The 27,409-nt window shown below is 53.2% G+C and overlaps 12 protein-coding genes across 12 annotated transcripts; 4 read left to right on the top strand and 8 right to left on the bottom strand.

Annotated features, from left to right (window-relative positions):
* Positions 1-317: 317 nt before the first annotated feature.
* On the bottom strand, positions 318-1,118 carry BDW70DRAFT_166470 (HpcH/HpaI aldolase family protein; the record flags this gene model as incomplete). Its single annotated transcript, XM_073741992.1, has 1 exon — positions 318-1,118. The coding sequence occupies one exon, from the start codon at positions 1,116-1,118 to the stop codon at positions 318-320; it is 801 nt and encodes a 266-aa protein (XP_073597843.1).
* A 428-nt stretch (positions 1,119-1,546) lies between these two features.
* On the top strand, positions 1,547-3,058 carry BDW70DRAFT_166469 (major facilitator superfamily domain-containing protein; the record flags this gene model as incomplete). Its single annotated transcript, XM_073741991.1, has 1 exon — positions 1,547-3,058. One exon carries the CDS (start codon positions 1,547-1,549, stop codon positions 3,056-3,058), a length of 1,512 nt encoding a protein of 503 aa, XP_073597842.1.
* A 163-nt stretch (positions 3,059-3,221) lies between these two features.
* BDW70DRAFT_166468 (transcription factor domain-containing protein) lies at positions 3,222-5,150 on the bottom strand (the record flags this gene model as incomplete). Its single annotated transcript, XM_073741990.1, has 1 exon — positions 3,222-5,150. The coding sequence occupies one exon, from the start codon at positions 5,148-5,150 to the stop codon at positions 3,222-3,224; it is 1,929 nt and encodes a 642-aa protein (XP_073597841.1).
* A 116-nt stretch (positions 5,151-5,266) lies between these two features.
* Positions 5,267-6,807, bottom strand: BDW70DRAFT_166466 (LLM class flavin-dependent oxidoreductase). The gene has a single exon (XM_073741989.1). The coding sequence runs from the start codon at positions 6,785-6,787 to the stop codon at positions 5,462-5,464; it is 1,326 nt and encodes a 441-aa protein (XP_073597840.1). The 5' UTR covers positions 6,788-6,807; the 3' UTR covers positions 5,267-5,461.
* Positions 6,808-7,793: 986 nt separating this feature from the next.
* BDW70DRAFT_132770 (uncharacterized protein) lies at positions 7,794-9,239 on the bottom strand. Its single transcript, XM_073736214.1, has 4 exons — positions 8,852-9,239; positions 8,693-8,769; positions 8,518-8,601; positions 7,794-8,425 (listed from the first exon to the last, which is right to left on the bottom strand). The coding sequence occupies exons 1-4, from the start codon at positions 9,049-9,051 to the stop codon at positions 7,956-7,958; spliced, it is 831 nt and encodes a 276-aa protein (XP_073597839.1). The 5' UTR covers positions 9,052-9,239; the 3' UTR covers positions 7,794-7,955.
* Positions 9,240-9,517: 278 nt separating this feature from the next.
* Positions 9,518-10,351, bottom strand: BDW70DRAFT_148882 (oxidoreductase, short chain dehydrogenase/reductase family; the record flags this gene model as incomplete). The annotated part of the gene is made up of 1 exon (XM_073738929.1): positions 9,518-10,351. The coding sequence occupies one exon, from the start codon at positions 10,349-10,351 to the stop codon at positions 9,518-9,520; it is 834 nt and encodes a 277-aa protein (XP_073597838.1).
* Positions 10,352-10,878: 527 nt separating this feature from the next.
* On the bottom strand, positions 10,879-13,287 carry BDW70DRAFT_158266 (fungal specific transcription factor domain-containing protein; the record flags this gene model as incomplete). Its single annotated transcript, XM_073740486.1, has 8 exons — positions 10,879-11,832; positions 11,876-12,136; positions 12,182-12,609; positions 12,655-12,926; positions 12,975-13,059; positions 13,117-13,136; positions 13,181-13,188; positions 13,240-13,287. 8 exons carry the CDS (start codon positions 13,285-13,287, stop codon positions 10,879-10,881), a joined length of 2,076 nt encoding a protein of 691 aa, XP_073597837.1.
* Positions 13,288-13,426: 139 nt separating this feature from the next.
* On the bottom strand, positions 13,427-14,278 carry BDW70DRAFT_158265 (SDR family NAD(P)-dependent oxidoreductase; the record flags this gene model as incomplete). Its single annotated transcript, XM_073740485.1, has 3 exons — positions 13,427-13,698; positions 13,746-14,176; positions 14,223-14,278. 3 exons carry the CDS (start codon positions 14,276-14,278, stop codon positions 13,427-13,429), a joined length of 759 nt encoding a protein of 252 aa, XP_073597836.1.
* A 506-nt stretch (positions 14,279-14,784) lies between these two features.
* On the top strand, positions 14,785-16,873 carry BDW70DRAFT_132768 (putative MFS phospholipid transporter (Git1)). The gene is made up of 4 exons (XM_073736213.1): positions 14,785-15,349; positions 15,398-15,996; positions 16,042-16,371; positions 16,422-16,873. Exons 1-4 carry the CDS (start codon positions 15,194-15,196, stop codon positions 16,801-16,803), a joined length of 1,467 nt encoding a protein of 488 aa, XP_073597835.1. The 5' UTR covers positions 14,785-15,193; the 3' UTR covers positions 16,804-16,873.
* A 1,482-nt stretch (positions 16,874-18,355) lies between these two features.
* BDW70DRAFT_166460 (uncharacterized protein) lies at positions 18,356-20,122 on the top strand. The gene is made up of 2 exons (XM_073741988.1): positions 18,356-19,137; positions 19,219-20,122. Exons 1-2 carry the CDS (start codon positions 18,472-18,474, stop codon positions 19,999-20,001), a joined length of 1,449 nt encoding a protein of 482 aa, XP_073597834.1. The 5' UTR covers positions 18,356-18,471; the 3' UTR covers positions 20,002-20,122.
* Positions 20,123-20,396: 274 nt separating this feature from the next.
* BDW70DRAFT_166456 (sugar porter family MFS transporter) lies at positions 20,397-22,378 on the bottom strand (the record flags this gene model as incomplete). Its single annotated transcript, XM_073741987.1, has 5 exons — positions 22,229-22,378; positions 21,856-22,094; positions 21,702-21,806; positions 21,154-21,623; positions 20,397-21,063 (listed from the first exon to the last, which is right to left on the bottom strand). Exons 1-5 carry the CDS (start codon positions 22,329-22,331, stop codon positions 20,397-20,399), a joined length of 1,584 nt encoding a protein of 527 aa, XP_073597833.1. The 5' UTR covers positions 22,332-22,378.
* Positions 22,379-24,598: 2,220 nt separating this feature from the next.
* BDW70DRAFT_148877 (putative dynamin GTPase) lies at positions 24,599-26,858 on the top strand (the record flags this gene model as incomplete). The annotated part of the gene is made up of 2 exons (XM_073738928.1): positions 24,599-26,503; positions 26,559-26,858. 2 exons carry the CDS (start codon positions 24,599-24,601, stop codon positions 26,856-26,858), a joined length of 2,205 nt encoding a protein of 734 aa, XP_073597832.1.
* Positions 26,859-27,409: the final 551 nt, after the last annotated feature.

The following is a 27,409-nucleotide window of genomic DNA, read 5'->3' as shown; positions in this document are numbered from 1 at the left end:
CTTTTAAATCCAATCCGAGCAACTGCAGAGACAGCGAGTACAGTATCCTGTTGCCGGAGGCTTGTTCTCTGCTCTCATGCAGGTATATATCTACCATTTTGTGGCCAGACTTACTCTATAACCAGCTGCAGACTGTCTTGGATATTCTTCTGTCGACATTATATCATCTAATAACACCTTTAAGCAACATATTACGAGAGTGAGGAGCTATAATGAACCATGACGTCCACGAAGAATCCGCCTACAAACCGCGAAGCGTACTCGTACAGTGAATCAATGAACCAAACAGCAACCCATATTAAGCGAGTCTATGAAGTCTATGATCTAGCAATCTCAAACTCCTTCACATACCAATTCGTGATCGCCTTGGTATCCCCCGTTACTGCGACGGTGTCGAACGTCTCCCTCTCGGCCTTCGCAATAGTCCCATCATTGACCATCCTCCCTGCCCACTTTCCATATTTCCTCGCCGCAGCAATGACCTTCTCTACAGCCTCAACAAACACGGGCTCATCCCCTTTAGCAGGGACATACCCCAAAAGACTCATCGCCAGATCATTCGGCCCGATGAACACCATATCCACCCCTTCCACCGCGCATATCTCCTCGACATTCTTGACTCCGTCTTTTGTCTCAATCTGGATCATTGTGATGATCGTCTCGTTTGCGGATTTCATGTATTCAGGTGTCGTAAGGCCATGCCCTATCGCAGGGAATGCGGAGCCCTGACCGCGGACTCCCTGAGGCGGGAACTTTGAAGAAGCCACGATCGCCCTCGCTTCATCCGCGTTGTTGATCTGAGGGACCATGATACCGTGTGCGCCTGTATCTAGCGCACGTTTTATGATATCGTGCGCTGGCCCGCGGATGCGGATTACGGGGGAGACGTCCAGGGAGGAGATTGCGGCGACGGCGTTGTGCATGCTGTCGTCGGAGATGTGGCCGTGTTCGCAATCGATGATTATACCGTCTAGGCCGGTGAGGGAAAGGATCTGGGCGATGCGCACAGACGGCAAGGCCATGAATGTCATAAGGGGGTATGCATTTTGCCGCAGTTTGTTAAGCAGGCGCAGACGGGGATTGCGGATTGTGGTGGTCAGAGGGGTGGGATGAGACATTTTGGAGATGGCTTGGTTAGGTAAAGAGGGATTTTGGTAGAGCTGATAATGAATATATGCTTGGGATCCGTATCTCAGTTCTAGCTATCTATATACTTGGTATAAGTGTATGTTATGCGCAAATGGAGGAGCATGTCGTATCGCCCCGCAGGGCCTCGGGAGGAGCTCCTCCAGCCCTAGCTGCCTCTGGTCTAGGCTTCATTCATGCTGCACTAGTCGTCCACGGATAGTGACCAGTTGGAGTCGGTCAATTGCCGATTATCTTTGTCTCCACTCCGTTAATCTGGGGAAGATAGCTGCAGGGACATACTGATAACGACAGGCATATAGTTCAGCCTGCTCCCAGCATGAGTTGCACCATCCCTCAAGATAATCCGCTCTATCTACCGGCCGCCTGCACCTGCTCCTCACCTTGTCTCTGGATCACTATGGAAAAAAACTCCCTCAAAGATGAGGACAAAGACCGAGCCTCCACAGCCGAAGGCCAGGTCCATGTCCTACCCTCCAGCGACGATGCCCGCATGCCCAGCTCCCTCCGTTCCCTTTCGTCAGACGAGTACGGGGCGCTGCACAAGAAGGTCGTGCGCAAGATCGATACCCTCGTCCTTCCCACTATCGGCATCCTGTACATCCTAAACTACATCGACCGGCAGAATCTGGCGGCTGCAAAGCTCCAAGGCATCATGGAGGACCTGTCCATGACCACGCAGCAGTTCGCAACGGCCGTCTCGATCCTCTTCGTCGGCTACCTCCCTTTCCAAATCCCTTCCAATCTCCTGATCACAAAGATTCCACGTCCGGGGATGTACATCTGTGCCGCCGTTGTCGTCTGGGGGAGTATATCCGCTTCGACGGCCGCCGTGAAAACATACGAGCAGCTCCTCGCCGTGCGTGCAATCCTCGGCGCCGCAGAGGCAGTCTTCTTTCCAGGAGCCATCTACTACCTGTCAGCATGGTATACGAAATCAGAGCTCGGCAAGCGCATCGCAGCACTGTATATCGCGCAGCAGGTAGGCAATGCCTTTGGCGGCCTATTCGCAGCTGCCATCTTACAGCTCGACGGGGCCCACGGGATCGCAGGGTGGCAGTGGCTGTTCATCATCGAGGGATCGGCAACGGTTGGAATCGGCGCAATCTGCGCCCTGATCATGCCCGAGTTTCCACACAATAGCCGAATTCTCAGTCCGATTGAGCGGGATCTGGCAGTCTGGCGGATCGAATCCGAGGCCGGTGCGGCGGAGGGGAAGGAGAACGCCTCGCTCCTGACGGGGTTCGTGAACGCGCTCAGGGATGTCAAGCTCCTGCTACTCATACTGGCGAATATGCTCTCCCAGGTGCAGGGGAGTATAGCGAATTACTTCCCTACTCTGGTATCGTCACTCGACTTCTCCGAGACGCTGTCTCTGGTGCTGACTGCGCCGCCGTATATCCTTGCTGGCGGCGTCTATTACGGAATCATGTACTACTCGGACTCGCGGAATACCGTCTACCCGCTCATTCTGATCTGCGTGGCCATCACCGTGGTAATGTACATCATCCCCATGGCGACACTGAACGTGGGGGCTCGGTACTTTAGCATGATGATCCTCCCCTTTGCGTCCGTGGGCCCGCAGCTCCTCCTCTACAAGACGATCAACCTGCATCTTGCTCGACCCGTGAGTAAACGTGCGGCGGCATCTGCACTGGTCAATGCGATTGGAGGCACGTCGAATATCTGGGCCTCGTACCTTTACTACGACGAACCGAGATTTATGGCGGCGTTTGGGGCGTTGATGGGCGCAGGTGTCTGCTTGGGCATTACGGTCAGTGTTTACCGGTGGGTTGTGCGCAGGGAGAATCGACGCCTGGATTCGGGAGTGGAGGAGGAGATCGAGAAGGTCGTTAAGAATGGAGTTACGAGGGAGATGGTTGGGCTGGGGTGGAGGTATGAGATGTATTAGGTAGCCCTTGTAAACTGCAGGCAATAAGTGGTAATTGCGATGAGGCCCAGGCAAGGATGGATATTGTTGACTTATAATAGCTCAACCACGAAATGAAGGGACGAGACTCAATCAAATCATCGAGGTCATAAAGAGCCAAAAGACAAGTACAACGTGAATAGACTCATGTATTCATATCCGTAGCTAACCTATCCAAACACCCCAAAACCATGCGTCCAACCTCCCGCCTCTCCCGCCGAGCAAAAACGACCCTTGCCCACTCTACTGCGCCTCTGACATCCCCATCGTGCACGCCAACCACCCTCATCGCCCCCTCGACGCCCCCGCGAACAAGCTGCCAAGCAATGAGGAACGCCTTGTATGCATACACCGCAACCCAGGGTGCCTCTCCCTCAGCATCGACTGTACTCTCCAGGTAGGTCAAGAACCAGTCAATGTGCGGCTTGATAGCCTGAGCCGTTATCTCTTCGCACAGGATCTGCGGCGATGGGGAGAGGTGGATCTGCGTACTGTGTGCCAGGAGCGAGCTTATCGACGTCTGGATTATGCCTGATGTATGGGCCGGCGACCAGATCTGGAGCTCGAGCATGGCTGTCTGCCAGGTGGCGGGGCATAAAGCATCCTGTGCTGGAGGGGTGCTTGGTGAGACTGGGGGCAGAGGCGGATGGGCTGGGCAGATGAACGGGTGCAGCGTCTCAAGCGACGACCGTAGCGCCCCAAAGCGGTCGATACTCAGCATCCCCGTCATCGTCGACCAGCCGGAGATCTCGCGCGCAGAGGAGATGAGGAATTGCGCGATATTGATTGCGCCATAAGGGTCGAATTCCGGGAGGCTGACCAGGGACTCTTGGGAAAGGAACCGTCGAACTGCGTCGACGTACTGGAGCGACTGTGGCCCCGTCTGTCCCCGGATGAGCTGCCCGTGCGCCCACTCCTCTGCCGAAGCCGCAGCCCACTGCTCCCTCGGACACGGGAGATCGTGTTTGATCTCGAGATGCGAGATGGAGCGCGGTACGGAGAGGAACTGGTACCAAAGGGCGTCAATCTGGTGGAGGGCGAAGAGAGTGCGTTTGTGGGACTCTGCAGACGCGAATGCGTGCCAGAGGGTGGTGAGCGAGGTAGACGTCGACGTTTCGAGAGCGGTTCGTTGCATGAGACCCGAGGTGCGGGCAAGGGAGATACTGGCCGAGTGCATCTGAAGCGTGTGATGGGACTCAGAGCAGAGGTACATCATTGACGTTATCTGGAGGAGAAGGTAGGATTGGACGGTTGAGAGAGGGCTCGCGGTGCTGGAACTGGTCAGAAGGGCGCGGGCGCGGTGGAAGCAGCGGGCTGAGAGAAGAGCGCCAGAGTCTGGGGCTTGCTCGTCCGAGTCTGGATCGGAGCCGTACTGGAAGGCGAGAGAGAGCATGCTCAGCAACAGATGGAGGGGTGTCTGGTCAGCGTCAAAGGTGGGTTGATGGAGGAAAGGGACAAAGTGCGAGACATGGGCGAAGAAGAGAGCGCAGCCGGTCGAGATCTGCAACGGGGAGGGAGTCCAGCTGCCGTCTTCGAGACTGAGCGAGGAAGTAAAGCCTGGGGAGTGCTGCTCGATGCTCCCTGATGGCCTGAATATTCGCCCTGTATCCAGCAGCATCTGCAGATCCACCACATCCTGCCCGATTCTATCGACTCGCGGCTCCTCTAGGGCCTGCTGCATCAGATCTGATATGCTCGGCGACCGTATATCCCTCCAAGCACTTGCACTCCCTCTAGTCTGATCGTTTTCTGCCTTTTGGGAACGGCCGTCATGGCTCCCTTCCTGTGAGACGGAATCCCTCCCGCCTTCGCTCCATTGTCTCGTCGACACCCCCCGCTGAACCCTCTTTTCCGCCCGTCTCGCCTCATGTTCGGGGTGTTTTCTCTTCATATGCCGCTTCCTCAAGTCTGGGCGCGAGAAGGTCGCGGTGCAGAAGTCGCAGGACAACTGGAGTTCGTCGTGGGAGCGGGTATGGAGGAGGGCATGGCGTTTGAGGTTCTCGTGGCGGGTGAAGCGACTCTGGCAGATGAGGCATTGAAAGGGTTGGTAGAGCGTTCTACTTGCAATGGACATTTTCCTCTGAATACGTTATCTGGGGCAGATGGGGAGTTGCAGGGAGAACTCCTCCCCGCACGGAGAATCTCCGTCGGCTATTGCTTACTCCAATTCCAGCCCAGGCGTACTAATTCCAGTTAGTTGATTGATAGCCGGTCTTATCATTATCATGTCCATGTCCATTGTCATCGATATCGTATCAAGTTTGACCCACTGTTATCTCCAGTCTGATCCATCGACCGTTGTCGTCCACCCCCCAGGTCCCGATTAGGGTTATCTCACAGACCCCTAAAAGAACACCCCAACCACAACGCTCGTTCTTTAACTTATCAAGCAAAGAACCCATTCTGTGGCCGCGGCAAACCTAAATGCTCCCTGAGCGTGTTTCCCGTATAATCCTTCCGGAAGATCCCCCTCCTCTGCAACTCGGGCACCACCTTCTGCGTCACATCATCCAGCCCCTGAGGCAGGAAAGGAAAGACAACCGTGAACCCATCGGCGCCCTCCTCCCTCAGCCAGGTCTCCATCTCGTCTGCAATGCTCGCCGGTGTCCCGACAAAGGCAAGCCCCGAGTACCCGCCCAGCCGCTGCGCCAGCTGCCTCACTGTCAGCTTCTCATCCTCTGCCAGCTTGACAACGCCTGCGCGGGATGTCTTGCTCGCATTCGTCTCTGGCAGGTCCGTCGGCAATGGACCGTCGGGGTCGAACCCGGACACATCGGTGCCGAGGGCGATTGACAGCGACGCGATGGCGCTGTCATAATGCACTAGGCTATCCAGCTCGAGCCGTTTTCTCTTCGCCTCCTCAACGCTGTCACCGACCAGGACGAACGCCGCAGGCAGGATCTTTAAATAATCCCTGCTTCGCCCTGCAGCCTCAGCGCGCTCCTTAATATCCTTATACAGCGCCTTTGCACCCTCCAAGTCACGCGGTGAACAAAACACCGCCTCTGCAGTCTCGGCCGCCAGCTGTCGTCCCGGCTCGCTTTGACCCGCCTGCACGATGACCGGCCACCCCTGGACGGGCCGTGCAATGTTCAGCGGGCCCCGGACCTTCAGTTCGTCGCCTTGGTGGTTGAGAACGTGCATCTTCTCTGGGTCGAAGAAGATCCCGCTCTCTTTGTCTCGGATGAAGGCGTCATCGGCGAAACTGTCCCAGAGACCGGTGACAACGTCGTAGAATTCCCGTGCCCGCTTATACCGCTCGCTGTGCTCCAGATGCTCATCTCTACCGAAATTCTTGGCGGACTCGGGGTTCGCCGTCGTCACGATATTCCACGCCGCACGACCGCCGCTCAGATGGTCGAGCGACGCGAATCGACGGGCGATATGGTACGGCTCATCGTACGTGGTGGACGCAGTGGCCGCGAGACCGATCTTCTCCGTGACCTGTGATAGCGCAGAGAGGAGCGTAAATGGCTCAAAGGAGGTGACAGTATGGCTGCGCTTCAGCGCTTCAACCGGCATATTCAGAACAGCGAGGTGGTCCGCCATGAAGAAGGCGTCAAATTTTGCAGCCTCGAGCTTCCTTATAAAGGATTTCAGGTGCGCCAAGTTGAAGTTTGCGTCCGCGTAAGAGTCTGGGTACCGCCAGGCGCCGGTGTGCAGACTGACGGGGCGCATGAAGGCCGTGAGGTGAAGTTTCTTGTCGGCCATATTTGGTCGGGGAGTTGTACAGTATTCTCCTTTTGCTGGTCTAGAAATGGACACAGTATGCGAAGAGGGGCTATTTATACTACAGTGCAAGGGCATTTGTTGTACAGCTGACAAATTGGCCATGGCGTAATCAGGGCAGCGATCGCGACATGAGGGGCGATCATTAATCAGTCAGGATATCTCCGAAATAAATCCTAGATAAGCATTTATTATCGTGGTAAGACGGGGTCATAAGTGGCCGATGGACATTCTATACCACGGGAAGTAGCATAGTCATCCTACAGACCCGCGTATTCATATATTATTATTCTTATATTAGGGGAGTCTGTATACTGCCTGGTGGAGCGGCCGAAATTTATATTACTCCGATCTATCCGTCGATCTAATACGGCAATAAACCGGAAGGTATATGGTATCTATTTAGGGCTTGCTATTCCCTTCTATCAATCATTTTATCAGCCTAAACTATATACGTGCAGAGCAACTACACGCAATTGGACTACATGTTTCTTATTGTGGTAGGTAAGCGGGTTTTAAACCTCCCAACCTAGCCAAGTAAGATGAGCCCAAGTAGGATGATTAGGGTGAGTAGGTAAGTAGTAGAGGTACAATACCATACGCTTAATAGTACTATGTTTCTTCTGTTAGTGATGCTTGGTGCAGTGTCTTGGCAGGTGTTGTCGATGATTTACCTACCGCTACTCATGCTAAAGAGACATGTTCCAGGACTCCGTTGAGTGCGCTTAAAGTTGGCTAACATAGGATCTGGCTTAATTCTCTTTTGACTCCAGCTCCTGGAGTATCTCGTTCAACCTGACCTACTCATCTTTGCAGAGGTTGGTGAGTTTTATTATTGTGCACTCATAGAGACTCATCCAGAAATTACACGTTGGTCAGGCGTGGCCCTAACCCCAGGCACAAGATGAAACAGGCTATAGCAGCTGGCAGGACTATGTATACACCAAGCCTCGAAGTAATTGCTAGCGGGGTATACCTGCTTGGCTGTATATAATCTACCCGATCTAGGTATGATTAAGGTGTTGACTGCTTCACCGGGGGATTGTAGCAAGATCCTCGGTGGACTCTAACAATATTCTACTTTACAGACACCAAGAGCCATGTACTATCACCTCAGCATCTAGCTACTGAACTGCTACTTTCCCAGAAGCTATGGCAAAACGTACCCTCCATCAATCAGCACATCGCTCCCCGTCATATAACTACTCGCATCACTTGCAAGATACAAATAAATCCCCTTGATCTCCTTCGTAGATCCCTGCCTGCCCAATACCGCCATCCGATACGCCTCATTCACCGTCTCTGGACTCGCTCCCATCTTCGTGTCGAAAAAACCCGGAGAGACAATATTCACGCGTGCAAACTCCCTCCACTCGCGCGCGAGGGACTTGCCAAAGTGCGTGACGAACGCTTTCGTCGCGTTGTAGATCGGCTGGTCCGTGGGAACATTGACGATGTGTGCGCTCATTGACGAGGTGATAATGAGGTTGCCTGTGCGCTGGCGGGCGAAAACTTCGCCGGCGAACTTTGCACAGTAGACGATGCCGTCGACATTGACAGAAAGCTGCGCTTTGTATTCGGGGAGCGTTTGCGAGAGAATTGGTTTTGAGATAGCCATTCCTTTACACTTGTTAAATTGTCATGTCCAGCGTCGATGGTTCGAAAGGGGAATAGGAGGGAAGGCGGCTTGATAGAGAAGTCAGGTAACGTACCGGCATTGGCCACGAAGACGTCGATCTTGCCAAAGTCTTTCACAACGGTCGAGATGGTGCTCTGGACCGCATCAGGGTCAGATACTGTACAATGAGAGCAAAATGTTAGCATCGCTTCACTCTCACTTCCACAATCTCGCGGCCTGCTTCCCGGCCAACTACCAGCAATACTCACCATCAACCTTATAAGCAACAGCCCTAACACCATGCTCCTTCATCAGACCCTCAGCTTTCGCAATCGCAGCATCGTTCCTGCACATACATCTATCAGCGCATTGTTGCCGCTTTTGCTACAATTTTCACATTTTATGATGGATCCTAAAGGGTCACGCACGAGTGATACCACAGCGCGACATCGCCGCCAGCCTCGGCCATCGCCTCAGCGACCGCGTACCCAATCCCGTCTGCAGCGCCGGTGACAACGATTGTCTTGCCGGCCATCTTAAACTGCTCGAGGACGTTGGAGGGGGTATCAGGGACGGGGCGCGGGAAGCCGTCGCGCACGACGGCGCAGTTTTCGTGAGTCATGGACATTGTGCCGGGTGTCTTGCGGGCGCTAGAGAGTTGCAGCGGGAATGAAGAACTGCAAGTTGATTCTGTATGACGGATGAGGGGTATATATCCCAGTTGATTGTTTGGGTTATCTTCCGTCGGGGTGGTATAGGCCGAGTGTGGAGAGAGGCCTCGGGGGGCCGGCGGGGTGTCGTCCGCAGTGGAGAATTACGTAGGTGAGTATATACAACGCAAAGGACAAAAGTCGGCAGATCAGCATCATACTCTGAAGGATCATATGTTCGTACCTGCCCATCTGGCAGTACAATGTGAACTCTAGACACAAAGTGTATGCTCTTCATTTGCAGTCTATGTAACGGCTCAACTCTCTAGCACCACAGCAGCACAAAATCAGGTGAAAAATCGACTGGAAAAAAGCTGGTCTGCCCAGCCCAAACGATGCTCTAAAACCAAATAAAAAAGAATAAAGAAATGAACAAGGGAACGGCTAGAACACAATTCCACCCCCGTCAACCACAATATCCGCCCCGTTAATATACCCCCCAGCCCGACTAGCAAGCAAAACCACCACCCCTGACAGTTCATGAATGACCCCCATCCGCCCAAACGGGTTCCTCTCCGCCCAGATCTTCCTATGCCCCTGCAGCCCTTCTCCCTCATTAAGGATCGTATCCATATACCCGGGACTTATACTGTTCGTGCGGATCCCGTACCGTGCCCACTCCGCCGCCAGCGAGTTCTTCAACATCAGCAGCCCCGTCTTGGACACATTATACGCAACCTGCGGCTGTGGGTAGTTGACTCTGTGCGCCGAGATGGACGCAATGAACGTAATCGAACCCCCTGTCCCCTGCGCAACCATGTGCTTTGCGGCTGCCTGTGCGCAGATAAAGGCGCCGGTTGTGTTGACGTCGAGGACCTGGCGGAATTGCGAGGGGGGCATGGTGAGCGCGTCGGCACAGCCGACTATGCCAGCGAAGCAGCAGAGGATGTCGATGGAGCCCAAAACACTTGACGCCTCGGCAAAAGCGGCATCAACGGCGTTTTCATCAGCAATGTCGACTTTTGCGGTTATGATTTTTGCAGCCGGGAATCTGGCTCGCAGTGAGTTGATATCTGTCTTTGCAATGGACGGGTTCATGTCAAGGATCATGAGACCCTGGAGCCCGTGCTCGAGGAGCGCAGTGCATGCTGTTAGGCCGAGGGTCCCGGCACCACCGGTGACGACTGCGTTGCCGGTGACGGCGAAGCGGGATGCCGCGTCCTCTGGGGCGGGCGTAGGGGCGGTCAATGAGGCTGCATTGCCGTTGCTGAGGGTCATCGAGGGGACGACGCGGCTGGTGAGGGCGGAGCGGTCGGTGAGCGCGTTGGTGGCCATATCGCTTGTACACTGATAGCTTTGATTGATAGGTACTAAAGGAGGGGAACGTGAGAGAAAGTTTGATCATTCTACAAGACCCAGCGGCGTTTAGCAGTGGGTGTTTATACGCTCCAAATCTTCTGCAGCTTCCCCGCATCTGCTGTCATAACTCGGAGCTCGGATTCCGGGGGAGTGGGCTTAATGGTCGGCGTATCACGCTCCGAGCCTGCATACATGTGGCAGAAACGTATGTGCTTTTTAAAAGTGCAGGTGCGTCCCAGCTATTGCAGGCCAGGAGGGGTCGCTTCCGGTTCAACACACCGAATGCTCGTAGTCTCGGAGCTGGATGTAGAGTCACGTCGGTAGACAGTCGGCCGAGCCTTGGGCTGACATACCAACGCAAACAGCACAGACGGGGTATATTTGAGTTACTTGCAGGTTCAAGAACATAACCTCTTATTATTGGTCCATTGAAAGGACAGAGGATACTAAATAGCCGAGCCGTTCAGATAAGAGGGCACAGTGCGCCCCGAACTTCCAGGGACTGACTCAGACAAATCAACCTCATCTGTTCCAGGAAACCCATTCAGCCCCTCAAAGAGGTCGTTCTCCCACGACGTATCCTCGAAGAACATCTGCAGCGTGGGATCAACAGTCAATGATGTCACCGATGCATCCGCAATCCCAGTCTCTAGCGGATCACCCTGATACGCGGCTTCTGCGTGAGCTCGCAGCCGCTGTGGCTGTCCTCCCAGCTCGGCCTGAGCAAGGTCTCTCGGCGAGTGATCCCGAATTCGATCCAAGACAGCAAGACACCTCAATGCAGCTCTGTTCGTCGCACCAAGAGAAGCAAAGCACCCTCTCGCCCGCTCAACGGACGAAAGCCACAACTCACGATTCACAGCCGCCATACCGCGGTCGAGCTGTGGCACCGGCTTCAGGTGATGTATGCTAAGCACAACACTCGCCTGGAACAGAAAGTACGTTGCGTACCAGCTCAGCCCCACATGTACAGCGTCCGCATAATCCAAACAAAATGTCGTGATATCTTGTATCGTCTCGACTGCGGCTAGATGGCACATGTTCCGCGCTTCTTCGCGCTCGGCACTCATTGATACATTGTCATTGCACAATCGTTGGCTTCCCCACCACAGCAGCATGCGTAAGTTCTGCTCCTTCCATCTGATTATAGCTCTTGGTCCGCGAAACCAGGGTGGAATGTCTTGCCCGGTGAAGTATGATGGTAAACTAAGGCGCCAAGCTTTGAGCTGGTGGTCAATTGAGCGGGGTGCTCTGAGGGAGAAAGAATGACGGTAGGGACAAGAGATTATTTCGCTGAAGATGCGGTTGCCAATTGAGACGAGACGGCCGTGCGCGATAATCGCAGAGTAGGTTGTTGGTCGGTCGACTGGTGCGGGCAAGGGGGAATCTAGAGCTGATATCTGCAAAAATTAGGGATGTTGTTGGCTAGCTCTGGGCACTTACTGAGTCATCAATATTTCGAGGGAGGCGGGTCTCAACAAAAGAGTCTGATGCCATCACCGGTCTTCCTGTTGTCAGGCTAAAGCCGCTGTCGAAACAGTATACCACCCACCAAACGGCTCTCCGCCGCTCGTTCAACAAGGTATCGTTTGTCTGTCCTGAGGGCGGTTCGCGGTGAAGACCTAATCCGAGAGCCATGCGATACGCGATGCCGATGTAGTTGTATCCGGTGTTTGGTCGGTCTCGCTTCTGGAGGTAATTGCCCTGGAAAGTCAGCATGCGACATGCAATTGGAAGATACGGACACACCATAAGTAGGAATGCCTGAACGGCCGCAAGACTCCCTGACTCCAGCATGCGCATCGACATCCGTGAGCGGGCGGCCATGTAGTAGCTATCCTGACCCAGCTCCGACCCACCAGTTGACACCCAGTGCCCGATTGCAAGGACGAGGTAGAATATCAAGTGCCAGCTGGAGCGGGAGGAAATCCGCCGGCGGTTGCGATACTTTTCTCGGAACGTGCTCTCATGCAGGATCGGGTATGACCGGTTGTACCATAGGAAGTATGCATCAACCAGGTTGTCCAAAACAGCGGTATTGGCGAAATGTAGCAACAGCGAAGGACTTCGCGTCTGGCTGACCCGTGCGGGCGAGTCGTCCTGCTGTTGACCTAGGGTGGCATTCTCTGGGAAGAGGTCCGATATCGTCTGCAGGAGCCTTGTCCCGGAGCTATTGCCTGCTCTGCGTTAACTTTCTTCCCAAAATGTAGCGATAGTCATACCGAGATACCCTGATTCGGCACCTGCCGTAGGCAGCGACACCATCCCGTCAGGAGGATTCGACGTAGAAGCCTCATTCCACTCAAAGCTTCGCGAGGAGTCAGGGCTTTCTGAGTCGGGCTCTGGTACCAGTGGCTCTATCGGCTGGGGATACTGGTGATATTCAGACTCGGGTGCGACCGTCCGCAGGGCATCTTCGACGTCTACTTCAGGATTTAATCTGCGGAGCAACGATAGCAGACTTGCGCAGCGGGCCTCTGCGGCATCCAGGTTTCTAGGACCGTCAGGTAGTGGTCAGCCGAAACAATGAATAGGTATGTACCGCCTAGTCAGTGGCGTTCGCGATGGACGAGGCCCGAACACGCAGGACTTATTGGTCTTCGCGCAGTACGCGCATGGACTTGTTCCTGAGCACTGTCATAGTCAGCAACGGTGGGATCGATTATCCGCCGCCAGATACGTACTTTGCTTTTCCGTTTCTAGGCTGCATTAATTAGCCGCACGTGTTTTGAGTCGGCGCTCTCTTACCCGGCATTCTGCACACTTCGCTCGTCAGCCAGCCGTTGCATTATCAGCAGGAAACTTACAGCTCGCAGTTCAGAAAGACCAGATCTTCGGATTACGGACTTTGGCATTTTGACGGTGATGAATCGAAACGTCTCGAAGTCCGAGTTGGGGGTAAGTGAGGGGGGGTAAGGAGAAGCCGGATGATCTCATCGGATGACAGCCAGCCGATCTATTGGTCAAGAAATCTACAGCTCTTCCAAGTTGCTTCTACTTCAGTCCCCCAGCTAGCAACAGACTCTGCCCCGTCATATATCCCGTCTTCACCAGCATCGTCACCACGTTTGCCGTTTCCACTGGCGTCCCCAATCGACCCAGCGGGATATTCGATGCGATCCCCGGAATAGCCGTGGCCGATGGAACCATGCCAGTATCGCCTATCATAGCGGGCGCGACGTCGTTGACGCTGATATTGTACTCAGCCAGACGCGTAGAGAGGTTCTTCATCATGCCAGTCAGTCCGCCTTTAGACGCAGCGTAATCTAAGCTGGTAAGTAAGTGTAGGAATGACCGAGTTGAAAAAACGTACGACATCCATTGATACCCCCTCCAGACGCAGCGATCGAAGACATAAAAACAATACGGCCCCATCGCTGCGCCTTCATATGCTCCACCACTCCTTTGACCAGGATAAACGAAGCCCGAAGATTGATGTTTAGCATGTACTCGAACTCGTCGAGGCTGATATCCCATACGTTGGTTATCCTTTTCCCGTACCCGGCGTTCGAAATCAAGATATCTGGTCGCTGGCCATGGCGAGCATCGACTTGCTGGAGCATGGCCTCGATCTGATCAGGAGAGCCGACATCAACCTGATGGGTGGAAATGCGAAGTTTGTTATCAGCGTACCGCAAGTCTAGGTCGGCCACCAGTTCGTTGACAGCTCTGGAGTTGGTCGAATAGATGAGGGCGAGATGGACCCCGTGCTGGGCGAGCTGGTGAGCGCACGCTGCACCGATACTAGCACTGTTAGCACTCTCAGTGTTTAATCCAGTATCGGTCTTACCCTCCCGATGCGCCCGTAATGAGGGCCAATCGACCCCGAATGTCGTTCGGTGACATAGCGCAGTGTTTGAAGTTTCAATCTCGAGCCACTGCTCTTTCTCATCCACTGCTCGATACGGTCTGCATTTTAATATAGATGGAAAAAAAAAAAAAAAGACTTCAGGCCTCGCTCTTGTTTGTGCGGCGGCTGTTGTAGATGCAGTTCAGCTCCTCAATGGAGGAGCTCCTCTCAGTGGAGCTGCAGCGGCAGCGACTGGAGTGCGGGGAAAAAGCGGCTTTACCACGGATGGGTATGACAATTTGAGCTCTTACTTGCTGGATTGTAATCCAGCAGCTCTCCTGTTCCCAATTCAGAATAAAGAACACGCTGCTCACGGAGTAAACATCCGATCGCTCGTCGATGATGCCATTGGCGAGTTGGAGCGTTGGAGATCCATCGGCGAAGTCCGGTCTGATGGGGGAGGCACGTGCTCCAGCCAAGACCATCAGCTGCTGATTGGACAGACAAGCTTCGATAAGCTTCTCTTCTGCTTGGCCGCATGTAACACCACTACTCTCTACTACTGCAACTCCCGACTACCACTACAGGCGCACGTGCGGCTCGGAGGTTTTCCCCTGTTACTCAACCATCTCGATCCTCGAGACTGACAGTCTCAAGTGAAAGAAGTGGAGTGGCAAAATGGGTCAAAACCTCGATGAAATGGCAGAGATGCCTTCCTCTCTGTTTACAGCGACGCTGGGCCTGAAAATTCCATCAGATTCCGCAGGATTGACAGGTCCCCAGCAGCCCAGTTTGATCCTACCTAATTGCTCGACCTTCCCTGATCCAGCAGTCGCCTGCCCCGATCTTCTTTTGCCTTTCTGATCCAGCTTCCCCTCTTTTTTCTTTTCTTTTCCCAACCTCTTTTTTCCCCATTTCCCCTTCTGTGAGTTGCGATCTCCCGCGGTATTCTTACTCGGCTGTTCATAGCTATGGTCAAAGACGAGGAAAAGATCGCCGTTGGCGAGGACCTTGTCTCGTCCCCAGAAGTCGCACCCCTCGAGAATCTCAATAAAAGTCGCTGGGAGCGCAGCTGGCCGACCATTGCTTGCGGCGCTGGTCTTTTCTCTGATGGCTATCTCAATGGGGTATGAAGACCTAGGACCTTGCGCTTGCTGTCCAACTAACTGTGGCAGGTTATCGGGTCCGTCAATACTATGCTTAGCATTATCTACGCCGACGCGTATACCAAATCCTCCGCGAGCAAGAACGTCTCGTCCATCGCGTTCGCCGGTACTGTTGTCGGGATGCTCTTCTTCGGTGTACTGAGCGACCACTGGTCCAGGAAAGGCTCTCTCTTGGTTTCTACGCTGGTCCTCATCTTGTTCGCGATCCTGTGTACCGCCGCGTACGGTTACCACGGAAGCACGTACGGCCTTTTCGCTGCCCTTGCCGCCTATCGCTTCTTCTTAGGCATTGGTATTGGAGGAGAGTATCCCGCCGGATCGGTTGCCGCAGCCGAGAGCAGCGGCGAACTGAAAAAGGGCCATCGGAACCGCTGGTTCATCATGTTCACCAACCTGCAAATCGATTTCGGTTTCGTTACTTCGGCTCTGACGCCCATGATCCTGGTCTTGATTTTCACCGAGAACCACCTGCGCGCGGCTTGGCGTATGGCCTTGGGTCTCGGCATCATCCCTCCACTGAGCTTGCTCTATCTTCGGCTTAAACTGAACGAGCCCGAGGAATTTAACCGTGAGCGCATGCACAAGTTTCCTGTCTGGCTGATCATCAAGTGAGTCTATTCCACTCTATGTGTCATGGCGCTAATCGCAGGCAGATTTTATTGGAAGCGCCTGGCTGTCGTTTCTCTCATCTGGTTCGTGTATGACTTCTCCGCGTATTCCTTCAGCACCTACTCCTCCGCGTGGCTCGCCATCATCCTCGGCGATGAATATCCGCTGTGGAAGAGCTTTGGCTGGAACACGGTGATCAACCTGTTCTATATCCCCGGCTCAGTCGCCGGTGCTTTTGCGAGTGACTGGCTGGGTCCCCGCAAGACCCTTGCAATCGGCGTCGGGCTTCAAGGCGTCATTGGCTTCATCATGTCTGGCTGCTACGAATACCTTAATACGCCCAAGAACGTTGCCGCCTTCGTAGTTGTCTATGGGTACGTTGGTCTCCGAAGCGCACAGGACTGCCCACGCTAATACCTCGTAGAATCTTCCTTGCCCTTGGTGAATTCGGCCCCGGCGACAACATCGGCCTTTGTGCTGCCAAAACAAGCGCTACCTCCATACGCGGTCAGTACTACGGTATCGCTGCTGCCTTCGGTAAAATCGGCGCCTTTGTCGGCACATACATCTTCCCCATCATCCAAGACAACGCTCCCAACGCGATCAGACGAGGCCAGGACCCCTTTTTTGTGTCTAGCTCCCTGTGTATTTTTAGCGCTGCCCTTGCGATTTTCTGTCTCCCGCATATTGGCCAGGACACCATCACCGATGAGGACCGTAAATTCCGGAAGTACCTTCAGGACCATGGGTATGATACGTCTACTATGGGGCAGACTCAGACCCCGCAGCCGACTGAAGAAGCGTAGTGGAAGATATAAAATATGTAGTTTACACAGTACAGATGAGCGATCGGGATTATATACTGAATCTGTTTTGACTTTCTATCATGTTCTCGTAATTGTATCACTCGCGACGGTTAAGCCTTGAAGGCTCGATGTTATCCAGAAACAGGTCAGTCGGGCCTACCGGACACGCAATATGGTGACCGTCAGTAGTGACAAGCAATTTATGCCCGCCACTTCCAGTCCCCTGCTGCGCATTATGAACATATGCCAACTAAGACGGCTCATAAATAAAGAAACAAGAACATCTCTGATGTCTTGATCCTGCGTCCACCCCTCCATGCATCCAGCATATACAGAACGGAGCTTAGCAAAGCGCAGCTTCAATCTGCAATTTTACCCTTGTCTCCGCCAGCAGACGATCTAGTCGATAAGTCTCTTTTGCTAAGGGGTAAAACACGCACACTGTATAGAGGAAATGGAAACAGCGATGTCCAGTGCCAAACCCAATAAATTGTAACCTTCAGACTCCACCCTAACCCTAAACTCCCTCAACAGGTCCTTCCATTCATAATCATGGTTACGTGCAGATATCAGAGGCTAAATCAGCAAAGGTACTGTTGTAACGTCCAGAATGTCTACTAAATGTAAAATCCAGGCTGTGGCAGGCTCCAGTATTGCCTTATATCTCTCCCACCAAGCTGCAACATTCCAACCATAATCACCACAGTACACATCTGCGGGGGGCCCTACATTGTCTCTTTGATAAAGGATATATATCAGCTCAGAAACCAAGGCAATTCCTCATAAGATTAGATAAAGTTCTTGTAGGAAGCCTGCCCAGCATCGTTGAGACATTGGAACGCAGGCCAAATAGTATCGCCCGCAGGTTCCAAATCTGTGCGTCCTTTCCCTAGGCCAGCAGCATCCAACGCCATGTTTATATCGGAAGGATTTTGCGACCAGTAGTCATGTTTAGCTGCGCTTAGTCTAGTCCTGAGCTGCATTTTGGGCACCAATGCGTATAGCCCAAAGCCCTGTATAAAAAGGGCCCTAAGCAGGTAGTTTCTGGACCAGCTCGGGTATACTGCGGCTGGCGCATCGCATTAATTATCATATTAGGCTGGAACCTCCGGGAGGAGCTACCAGATATATATATTTGGCTTATAATTCCGTCTTCTGACTGCAGATGGGGTCACGTTGGATTCCGATTTGGCTGATCCAGGTGATCTGGGGCTTAGCCCTGCCTCCTAATGAGTCTCCTGCAGATCATATCTGTACCGGCTGTGCTCATCTGCGCCCGGGTATCGTTTCCTCATTGCTTTACTGCTAAAGCAAGAGTTGATCGCAGACCAGGGTCACAAAAATGGAGTATGCTGTTTTGTATACGCATACGCATACGTATACACACTCCCGCAAACGCAACCCTAAATCTCGCTCCAGCTGGGAGGCCTTAGCTAGGCCCGAGCTGAACCTCTCATGGCAAATTAAATACGCCCATTATCCGAGATTCCAGCTGATATAGGTTAGCGTGCTTGCGGCTGAATGTTAGCTTCCCTGTTTGCCAGATATAAAAGGACACTGAACGCCACGCACGGCTACCTAGGCAATGATTGAGAATAATATACCACCATAAATCCCAGATTATAACTTTACAACATCCAGCCGAATTATCTCATCTAGTTCAGACTCATGGCTGCAGACTCCTCAACAGCAGGTTTCACCTCCAAACTGGCCCGTTTCTCCTCCCAACATGACGATATCATCCTCCTAACGACCACCTTCGAAAGCGAATCCTTCGATACTCTCCGCCCCATCTTCGTAAATCCCCACGCGAACCCACTCGCCATAGTCCGCCCATCCACCATCGAAGCTGTCAGTGCCACAGTCTCCTTCTTAGCGTCGAACAAGATACCCTTTACCGTTCGCGTCGGCGGACATGATTTGCACGGCCGGAGTGTAGAGGATGGCGGAGTAGTGCTGGATCTACGACTACTCAACCATGTCGTCATCGACAAGAGCGGCAGTGAGACAGATGGTGAAATGACAGCAACTGCAAGAGTCGGCGGCGGGGTCCTCATCGGCGACCTGCTTTCTGCTCTGGAGCCGCACGGCCTCGTCACTCCCGTCGGCACCGTCTCAGGTGTTGGCTATCTAGGCTGGGCTATGCATGGCGGGTACGGGCCATACAGCTCTGGGTTTGGGCTGGGCATTGACCAGATCGTCGCTGCAAAAGTTGTGGATGCCACTGGACGTATCGTTGACGCGGACGGGGAGTTACTGAAGGTTATCAAAGGGGCCGGGGGTGCATTCGGGGTCGTTGTTGAGGCTGTGGTTCGAGTGTATGAGCTGGACTCGGTATGTCCTGCATTTAGGAACACCTGCCTGCCACCCGGGGTGGCCATCAAGTGGTGTATGGTGCTAAGTAATTTTATTTAGATACTCGCCGGCACGCTCGTCTTCAACTCGCAACACCTTGCCACTGCGATCCGCACTTTCAACAAAGCCTACAAAGCCCTAGCGCTCACCGAGTCCATTCCGTCAGCACTGAATGTTTTCTCCTGCATTCTCTCCAGCCCCCAAACGCCGGCACCGATCTTCATCCTGCTGGTAAACTGGACCTCGTCCAATCTATCCGAAGGGAAAGAATGGATTGAGAAGATAGCCACTCTGATCCCCTCCGCTGCGGCAACACTGGCAGCAAACACAGTTCAAAAAATCACACCCAAAGCCTTTATTGAAGCAGTCTCGGAACTCGTCTCTCCTTCTGTGCAGGGGAGAATGTATTCGGTATCTTTTAAGATGATTACCGACGAAGTGGCGGGCGTGATTGCGCATTTCACCTCTGCCGAGAGAATGCCGCGGGATGAGGGCGTCCTATTTGAAATTCATGAGCTACGTGCTGTTTCGCCTTCTGCTAATCCAAACACCAGCTCTGTATTTAGTGCGCGGGAGCCACATTTTGTCGTCGCGGCCTGCGCAACTGCTGTGCATGAGGAGAATGTAGAGAGGGCGTTGAAATGGGGAGGAGAGTTCCAGGCTGCGTTGAAGAGGACGAAGAGCGAGAATATCCTGCCAGCGTCGTACATCTCTTTCCTATCGAGGGAGGAGATGGAAAGGGATCAGGAGAGGATTTTCGGAGGGCATCTACCCTTCCTAAAAAATTTGAAGAGAAAGCTTGATCCAGAGAATGTGTTTAAAGCTGCAATTTCTGGCCTATGACTTGATTACCGTATATAAGCTGGGGTTATATGCTGGATACAAGAACTATCAGGTTTTCAAGTTGGCTTTGAGAGCATAGCGGAGTATATTCGACAGTATAAAAGAGCCAGCTTGAGACGCCCCCTTTAGTTGAGGGCTAATTCGAAGATCTGCTAACGAACGAGAATTGGCTATGCAGTAGATGAGGTGGTCCATCCATAAGACGCGGCATGGACTTTTCCAACAGACTGGACATGTAACTGTTAAAGCTAATTAATCGAGGGACCGAGTCTCGACTAGCCCTAATCAAATACAAGAACATAACTATATACAAAGCCATAAACACAAGCTGCCCCGGCCCCCCGAACCCTCACCCCCGGCTCTACCCACGTAGCGCTCCCTTCTTTGCGTCAGCATTATACCCTCTCCGCATGAACAACCTCTCCTGCCTTCCCACTACCAATTCCCTCGCCGTCGTCCTTCTCGGTTATCCTATTGACGCCACTCGGCGCCCCAAACAACCTATCCATCTCCTCCAGCGTCTTCCCCTTGGTCTCCGGCACAAAGAACCAAGCCCAGAACCCCATGGCAATCATGAGCGATGCAAAGAAGAAATATGTGCCGTACCCCAGACTCGTGATCATATACGGCGTCGTGCGGGAGATGATAAACGACCAGAGCCATTGGTCTGCCGTCGTGATGGCCACGCAGAGCATCCGGATATCGATGGGGAAGATTTCCGAGCAGATCACCCATGTGATTCCCTGCCATGTCGCGCAGTAGATCAGCCCGTACAGGTAGACACAGACCATGGCGATGTATCCCCACGCATCTTGCACGGTGTCGCCGCGCGCTGAGGTGCCGGTAGGGTCTCGCTCGAAGACGTACCCGCCGATATACCACATAGGCAAACTGCCGATGAATGCCCCGTATATGAGACCGCTACGGCGGCCGACTCTCTCGACGAGCCAGACGCTGAAGATTACCATACCCAGAGTTTTGGCGATGCCGTAGAATCCGGTCGCAAACAGTTTTGTGTCGGTGCTGTTGATGCCCAGGGTCTCGAAAATGCGGGGGGAGTAGCTGTACTCTTCAATGAGCCGTCTCCTTAAACAATACCCCATCAATTTCCAGCAGGGTGGGGAAAAGAAGAAGAAGAAGAAGAAGACATACTAAGTGATGATATTCACCCCGGTCAAGTTCTGACAGGCCATCAGCAACAGCCCGATCCCGATCCTGTTCCTGGTCCCTCGCTGCCACAACCGCTGCACGTAATACCACGGATCGTATTTTCTCCCCTCAGGAACAACGTCGTACTGCAACTGTTCACGGATCTGTTGCAGTTCACCCTGGATGAACGGGTGGTTGGCAGGTAATCTCCGCGCCCAGATAAGACTCTTTTCGGCATCGTCCCAGCGGTCTTTCTTTGCGTACCATCGCGGCGTTTCGGGGCACCAGAAGACGCCTGCTAACAGCAGGCCGCCAGGGAGCAGCTGGAGGCCAAGGGGAATCTGCCACTGCTCCATTCGCGACGAGGAGATGGTGCGATTGATGGCGTAGTTGATCCAGAAACCGAGCATGCCGCCCCCCTGCGAGCAGATCTCGAAGATTCCGACGAGCCGGCCGCGGATAGATGCGGGTGACTGCACTCGTTAGATACTCTCTTTTTTATTTTCTCTCTTTTACCGTAAGGGGGCCCTCCATAACATATGGAGACGTACCATCTCGGCGATGTAGACTGGGACCTGCAGAGACACCGAGCCAATGCCAAATCCAGCGATGGCACGGCCAGCATAGATCAGTCCCAGGTGACCAGACGCGGCGGTCTTGTACGCGTCAGTGGTTGATCAGCCTGGCTGCGCAGGTATCTCTCACCATTAGACTGCCGCCAATGCAAAAGACACAGACGGCCATGACGATCGCATTCCGCCGCCCAAATCGCTCCCCGAGCGGAAAGGTAAGCAGCGAACCGAAGAAACAGCCCGCCTGGAAGGTGGATACGATGTTTCCCTCCAACGTATCCGTCTCAGTGTCGGACGCATGGATGAGGCCAAAGTGACGGCGGAAGGAGTCCAGGGCCATAGTCCCGCCGATGACGCTGGTATCGTAGCCCACTACATCATTAGCCATCATCATCAGGCTAACTGGGATATATCATGAAAATAAAACAAAGTAAAAAAAAAAAAAAATAGAATAAAAACGAATCAGAATCAATAATAGAGGAAGAACAAGGGTTGTTAGTGCTTACTGGCAATCGCGCCCATGCTCACGATCGTCGTGATAAGGTGGATCCGCCAATTCCGCACCTCGGGAGGATCATTGCTGTTGTTGGCATGGAGACTGAAGCCCATCTTTGACGGTGGTATAGGGCCAAGGCAGGCAAGGCAGCAAGGCAGGCAAGGCAGAAAACAGGGCAATACTGCTGGTGGGGCAAGACAGCCTTGAGGGAGGCTGTGCTTGCTTTTTATCTCCCACGAGGCATCTTCAGACCTCACTGGGTGGGCCTCGACGTACCCCGCAAACCCCAGATATCGCGAGTCTGGAGTCTGGACAAGGGTCCCGTCCCCGCGTGTTGGACCATTCATTTAAGTGCCGGTGGTATGCATGGGCGGTTCCGGTCCGCGCCTTGGCCCCAGTAACGCTGCTCTTCAACGATGCGAAGACTGCGCCGAGACCGTGTGCGGGCTTGGCCCGAGGGTCTTGGGACTTAGGGTTGCTGTAGATCTGTAGGACTGGTCAGTGCGCCTACACTGGATTCAGTACTATATTAAGGGACCTTTGCCGAGTAGACAATATCGGAGAGACCGCAGGAAGGAGTCAAGGAGGGAGTCCGCTTCTGCCACACCCTGTGTGAATATCTAGTTCCCAGTTTCGTATCGGCTACTGGGCTTTAGCCACTGGACGGGTCTACTGGGCGTTAGGGCTTCTGTATATAGTAGAGCGGTACGTCGTCCACGTCCCGTCCACGGCTATGGCGGGTGGATTCCGTGTCCATGAGTGCGTCAACCAGACCGAGCCGACTACAATCTCGAGGGGATAGGTATCTTCTTCTGATGGCCTTGGAAGCTAAACACTAAGGGGCGCGTAAATGCCTGACCGACCACAATGGCTCATCTAGAATGAACAGGATATGATCTATACCGATAAAATCGATGTCCAAACCCCAGGCAGCAGATTGGCTCTGGTCTCTACACTTTCCAGTCTTTTACTGGAGCGGAGGGTCGATGTACACGCCCACGCGAGCACGCTGTCAGTTTCGCCCTTCAATTATATTTTCGTTTAGCTTTATTGTTAGTAGTTGGCATATCTTCGAAGAGCTCGGCTTGACCAGGGCTCGGTTGTGTGCTCTGTGCACAGTAATTGGCTATTTGGATGGGAATGGATAGATTGCAGGGTGGAAGGACAGTTCTAGGGTTGGGAGGGGGTCAGCCTACCAGGCCGGTGTTCCCTAATCTCAGACGAGGAATAGCTTACATATTGAGACGCGGCGTACAGCAAACACCTTGATGGGAAGGAAGCTCGACGAGCCGTCGCAAATCAAAAGCCGGATATTCCTGCTGGTGAAACTTGAAGAACTACTCCTGGGTATGAGGAACGTATCGTCAGCATACCGTCGCTGTGCCTGGTCTGTTATGACCTATAAATAACTTCTGGAACATGCCGTTTGCTCCTCAACCGGTTAGGAGAAGGAAGCGCCTCCCCTGGATTTGGTATGTAGGATCTCGGGTCATCGAGGTATGAGCTAAACGGGCCCCAGTACGGTACCGTCAGCTAACGTCAGCATAGGTCCTTGTACCCTAGTGAGCCATAATCTGGCTGATAATATAGAGTCAAACATACATCTAGATATCCGTGTCTTTGGCTTCCCCGTCTTAGAGCCCACCGCGCTTAAACTACTGGCCAAGGGCCGTTGCCCGTCTCTTTCTAGTGGGTGAGCAGCGCCTGAAGTTATGCCGACCTGGCTGAGCAAGGAGCTTGTAAGGTAAGTGAGTGAGCAGTTGAGGCTGTCCAGCCGAGGCGCCGTCCAGCTCAAGGCATATCGCACTCACTAGTGACCAGTCCTACGCCGCCAATTGCCTGGCTGCTCGAAGCGCCCAGTCGCTCAGATGAGCTGCAGAAGAGCTACTCCAAGTAGTTCTATAATACTCACTGGTTGCCAAATTAGTCCCAAATTATTGATATGATTGGCTCTTAAATGATTGGCATCGCAATTGGGGCCAGTCTGGAGATTCTAGGCGCCAATCTTCATCAAATATCGTGCGCTACAACTGCACCGGTTACGATTGCTAATCTACTAGATTACTGAAACAATAATGCTGCAGGGGATGTTATAAGATGGAATGCATCGTAGTAAATTATTGGCCGTCAGCAGCTGGGGTTCTGATCGCCCCCAAGCTAATGCTAGGTGACTGCGCCGCATGTTCCAACTAGCGTGAGCCGTAAGATGAGATAGGGGGCTTGTAACAGCTCAAATCAATTATAAAAGTAGCTGAAGAAGTTAGACTTGACCCTATTCCATCATCTTATAATTGTTTCTCTCTTTTTTATTTTGTCTTATCTTTCCTTGTTGATCGCCTTCTCATTCAGCGTCAAGGCCGCATCTACCCTGACCCAAGCCATGGTATCGCAAACAACTGAAGACGAGGCTCTGCACCAATTACAACAGCAGCAGTCCAAGCTACTGGACAAGATTGATGATCTGCGCAACATTGGCGTTGGCAGCCTCGTAGAGCTGCCGCAACTTATCGTTTGTGGCAATCAATCCAGTGGGAAAAGCTCTGTGCTTGAAGCCATCTCGCGTGTGCGGTTTCCCGCAAAGAGCAATGTATGCACACGGTTTGCTACTGAGGTGATCTTGCGGCGGAATCCAGTGTCGAGGATCAAGATCTCAATTGAGCCTGGTCCCTCACGCATTAACGAAGAAGAGAGGACAAGACTTCAAAGCTTTAGGCACGAGCAGTTTTCGAACAAGAACGATCTTCCTGCTCTGATTGAGAAGGCGAAGGAGTGCATGGGTGTTTCAGAGTCTGGCGGGCTGGGCTTTAGCGACGATATCCTCAAGGTCGAGATCTCGGGACCAGATAAACCAGAGCTGACGCTGGTTGACCTACCAGGCCTGTATTATTCAACCAGTCGAGAGCAGGGGCTGGCGGGTATAGGGATCGTCCGCGGTCTGACAGAGAAATATATGCAGAATTCCAGGAGCATCATTCTTGCCGTCATCAGTGCAAAGACGGACTATCATCTACAGGAGGTTTTGAATATCGCCGCGAGATTCGACCCGGGGGGCAAGCGTACGCTGGGAATCATCACTCAGCCAGACATTCTTGAGGCGAATTCTGAGGAGGAAGACACATACCTTCAATTTATGAAGAACGAGAAGGTCCGCCTACATCTGGGATGGCACGCACTGCGCAATCGGTCCTTCGAAACCCGGGACGTATCGGACAACGCCCGCGATGAGCAGGAGAAGGAGTTTTTCAGGCAGGGACGCTGGACGTCCCTGCCGCGCGAGATTCTTGGAGTAGACACCCTGCGGCGTCGGCTTAGTAGCGTTCTGCTGGAGCACATTCGTCACAACCTCCCCGGATTGATCGGGGACATCCAGCAGAAGGTCTCTGACCGAGAACAGAGACTTGCAAAGCTCGGGTCTCCGCGGTCCACCATTCAACAGCAACGGGGCTTTCTTCTTCAGATCAGTAGCAGCTTCGAGCGGATCACCGCGCAGGCGCTGAACGGCATGTATGCAGATACCTTCTTTGGTGGGTTGGGAGATGCAAAAGGGGCAGGCGATATTCGACGCCTCCGAGCAGTAGTTCGACAACTGAATGAATTCTTTGCTGAAGCGATGTCGATTCGAGGCTGTCGACGCACGATTGTCGACGAATCGACCTCAGACCCGGCCACTACGACGGCTTCCATGCCGGGGTCAGAGAACCCGTACATAGACGGTTGGGCAGCAGAGTACGTCGACCGCGGCGCACTCGAGGCTGAGGTCAGTAAACAAGCACGTGAAAACCGTGGCATTGAGCTTCCTGGGAGTGCCAACCAGCTCCTTGTAGGGAGCTTGTTCCGTGATCAGTCCCAGCCATGGGAGGAGCTGGCTAGAGCCCATCTGCTCAGAGCTTGTGACTCCGTGAGATACTTTGTCTTTCTTGTCCTCCAGTACCTGGCCGACGAGCATACATCCTCCTTGCTCGCCGCCTCCGTTATTGAGCCGGAATTGGAGAGGATGAAACATGCTCTCTTTGACAAGCTCAACGAGCTTACCGCGCATAGGAAGCGCGGCCATCCGTTGCCTGTAGGCAAGAGTTTCCTCGCTCAAATGCAGAAAGCGAGAAGCCACCGTCTACTCAAGTCGCTGAAATCGGATCTTCTTCAACCCGGCAAACAGTCTGAGACAAAGGATGGAACAATTGCTTACTCAATCAAGACCTTGGAGCAGGCTATCACTGACCTGGATACGTCCCGTGATGGATTTGCAGCTGCAGAGATTATCGACCAGATGCAGGCATATTATGACGTGAGACACATTTCTTTGATTTCTCAAGAAGAGCTCCTCTGCTAAGTGCTACCAGACTGCCATCCTGACATTTGTCGACAACGTTGCAATCCTCGGCATAGAAAACTGCCTCCTTTACCCTCTCCAGCGCATATTCACTAGTCAGGTCGTCAATGACATGGAAGATTCCCAAATTCAAAGTCTTGCCGCAGAACCATCCTATGTCACCGAGGAACGCAAGCGTCTGAGCCAAGAGCTGGAGAAGTTGCAAGCTGGCCTGCGCACCCTTAACCTCTTCAAGCCTATGTCAATAGATGGCCTATCCATATTTGGTATGCTCCCTTTCGGTTTGCCGGGGCCTGATGCAGCTCCTTAGTGAGTTAACTGACAAAAACATGGTAGGAACAAAGAGCGCTACATCCACGTCGGCAAAGGCCACGAGCGCTCCTAGAGTGGCCGAAGCCCCTGTTCAGTGTAAGTATGCATCCCTCACTCCTGGGAATGCTAGCTAACTACGCCGTAAGCCGAGAACGCTTCAAGTTCCAGTAATGCTCCAATTACTAATACCCAGCCATCAGTCTCAAAGAGTACATCCAGCGCCACTCCAGCTCCGTCAAGCACGATCTCAGAGCCAGCCGCGGATGCTTGTTCGGCTACAGATCCCAGTTGGGATGCTCGTGCGAGTCAAACAAGCTCCTCCGGGTTGAGTGCACCTGCCAAAGTTACAACCCAGTCTCCGTCTCCTCGTGCTGTACCACCGGCCTTTGGTGTATCAGCAGATAGTACAAATGCGGCACCTTCAACTCGCGGCACGTCAACTACCTTTGATTCATTTGCAAAGGGGAAAAGCGGTGCTGGCTCTGAGTCGTCTGGCCCGGAAATTAGTGCCCCTACAAAGAGTACTAGCGGTTCTGGCTCTAGGGTGGA

Source organism: Aspergillus foveolatus, assembly GCF_047715535.1.
Source record: "Aspergillus foveolatus strain CBS 279.81 unplaced genomic scaffold BDW70scaffold_13, whole genome shotgun sequence".
Lineage (NCBI taxonomy): Eukaryota > Fungi > Ascomycota > Eurotiomycetes > Eurotiales > Aspergillaceae > Aspergillus > Aspergillus foveolatus.
This window is presented reverse-complemented; position numbering and strand designations above follow the sequence as displayed.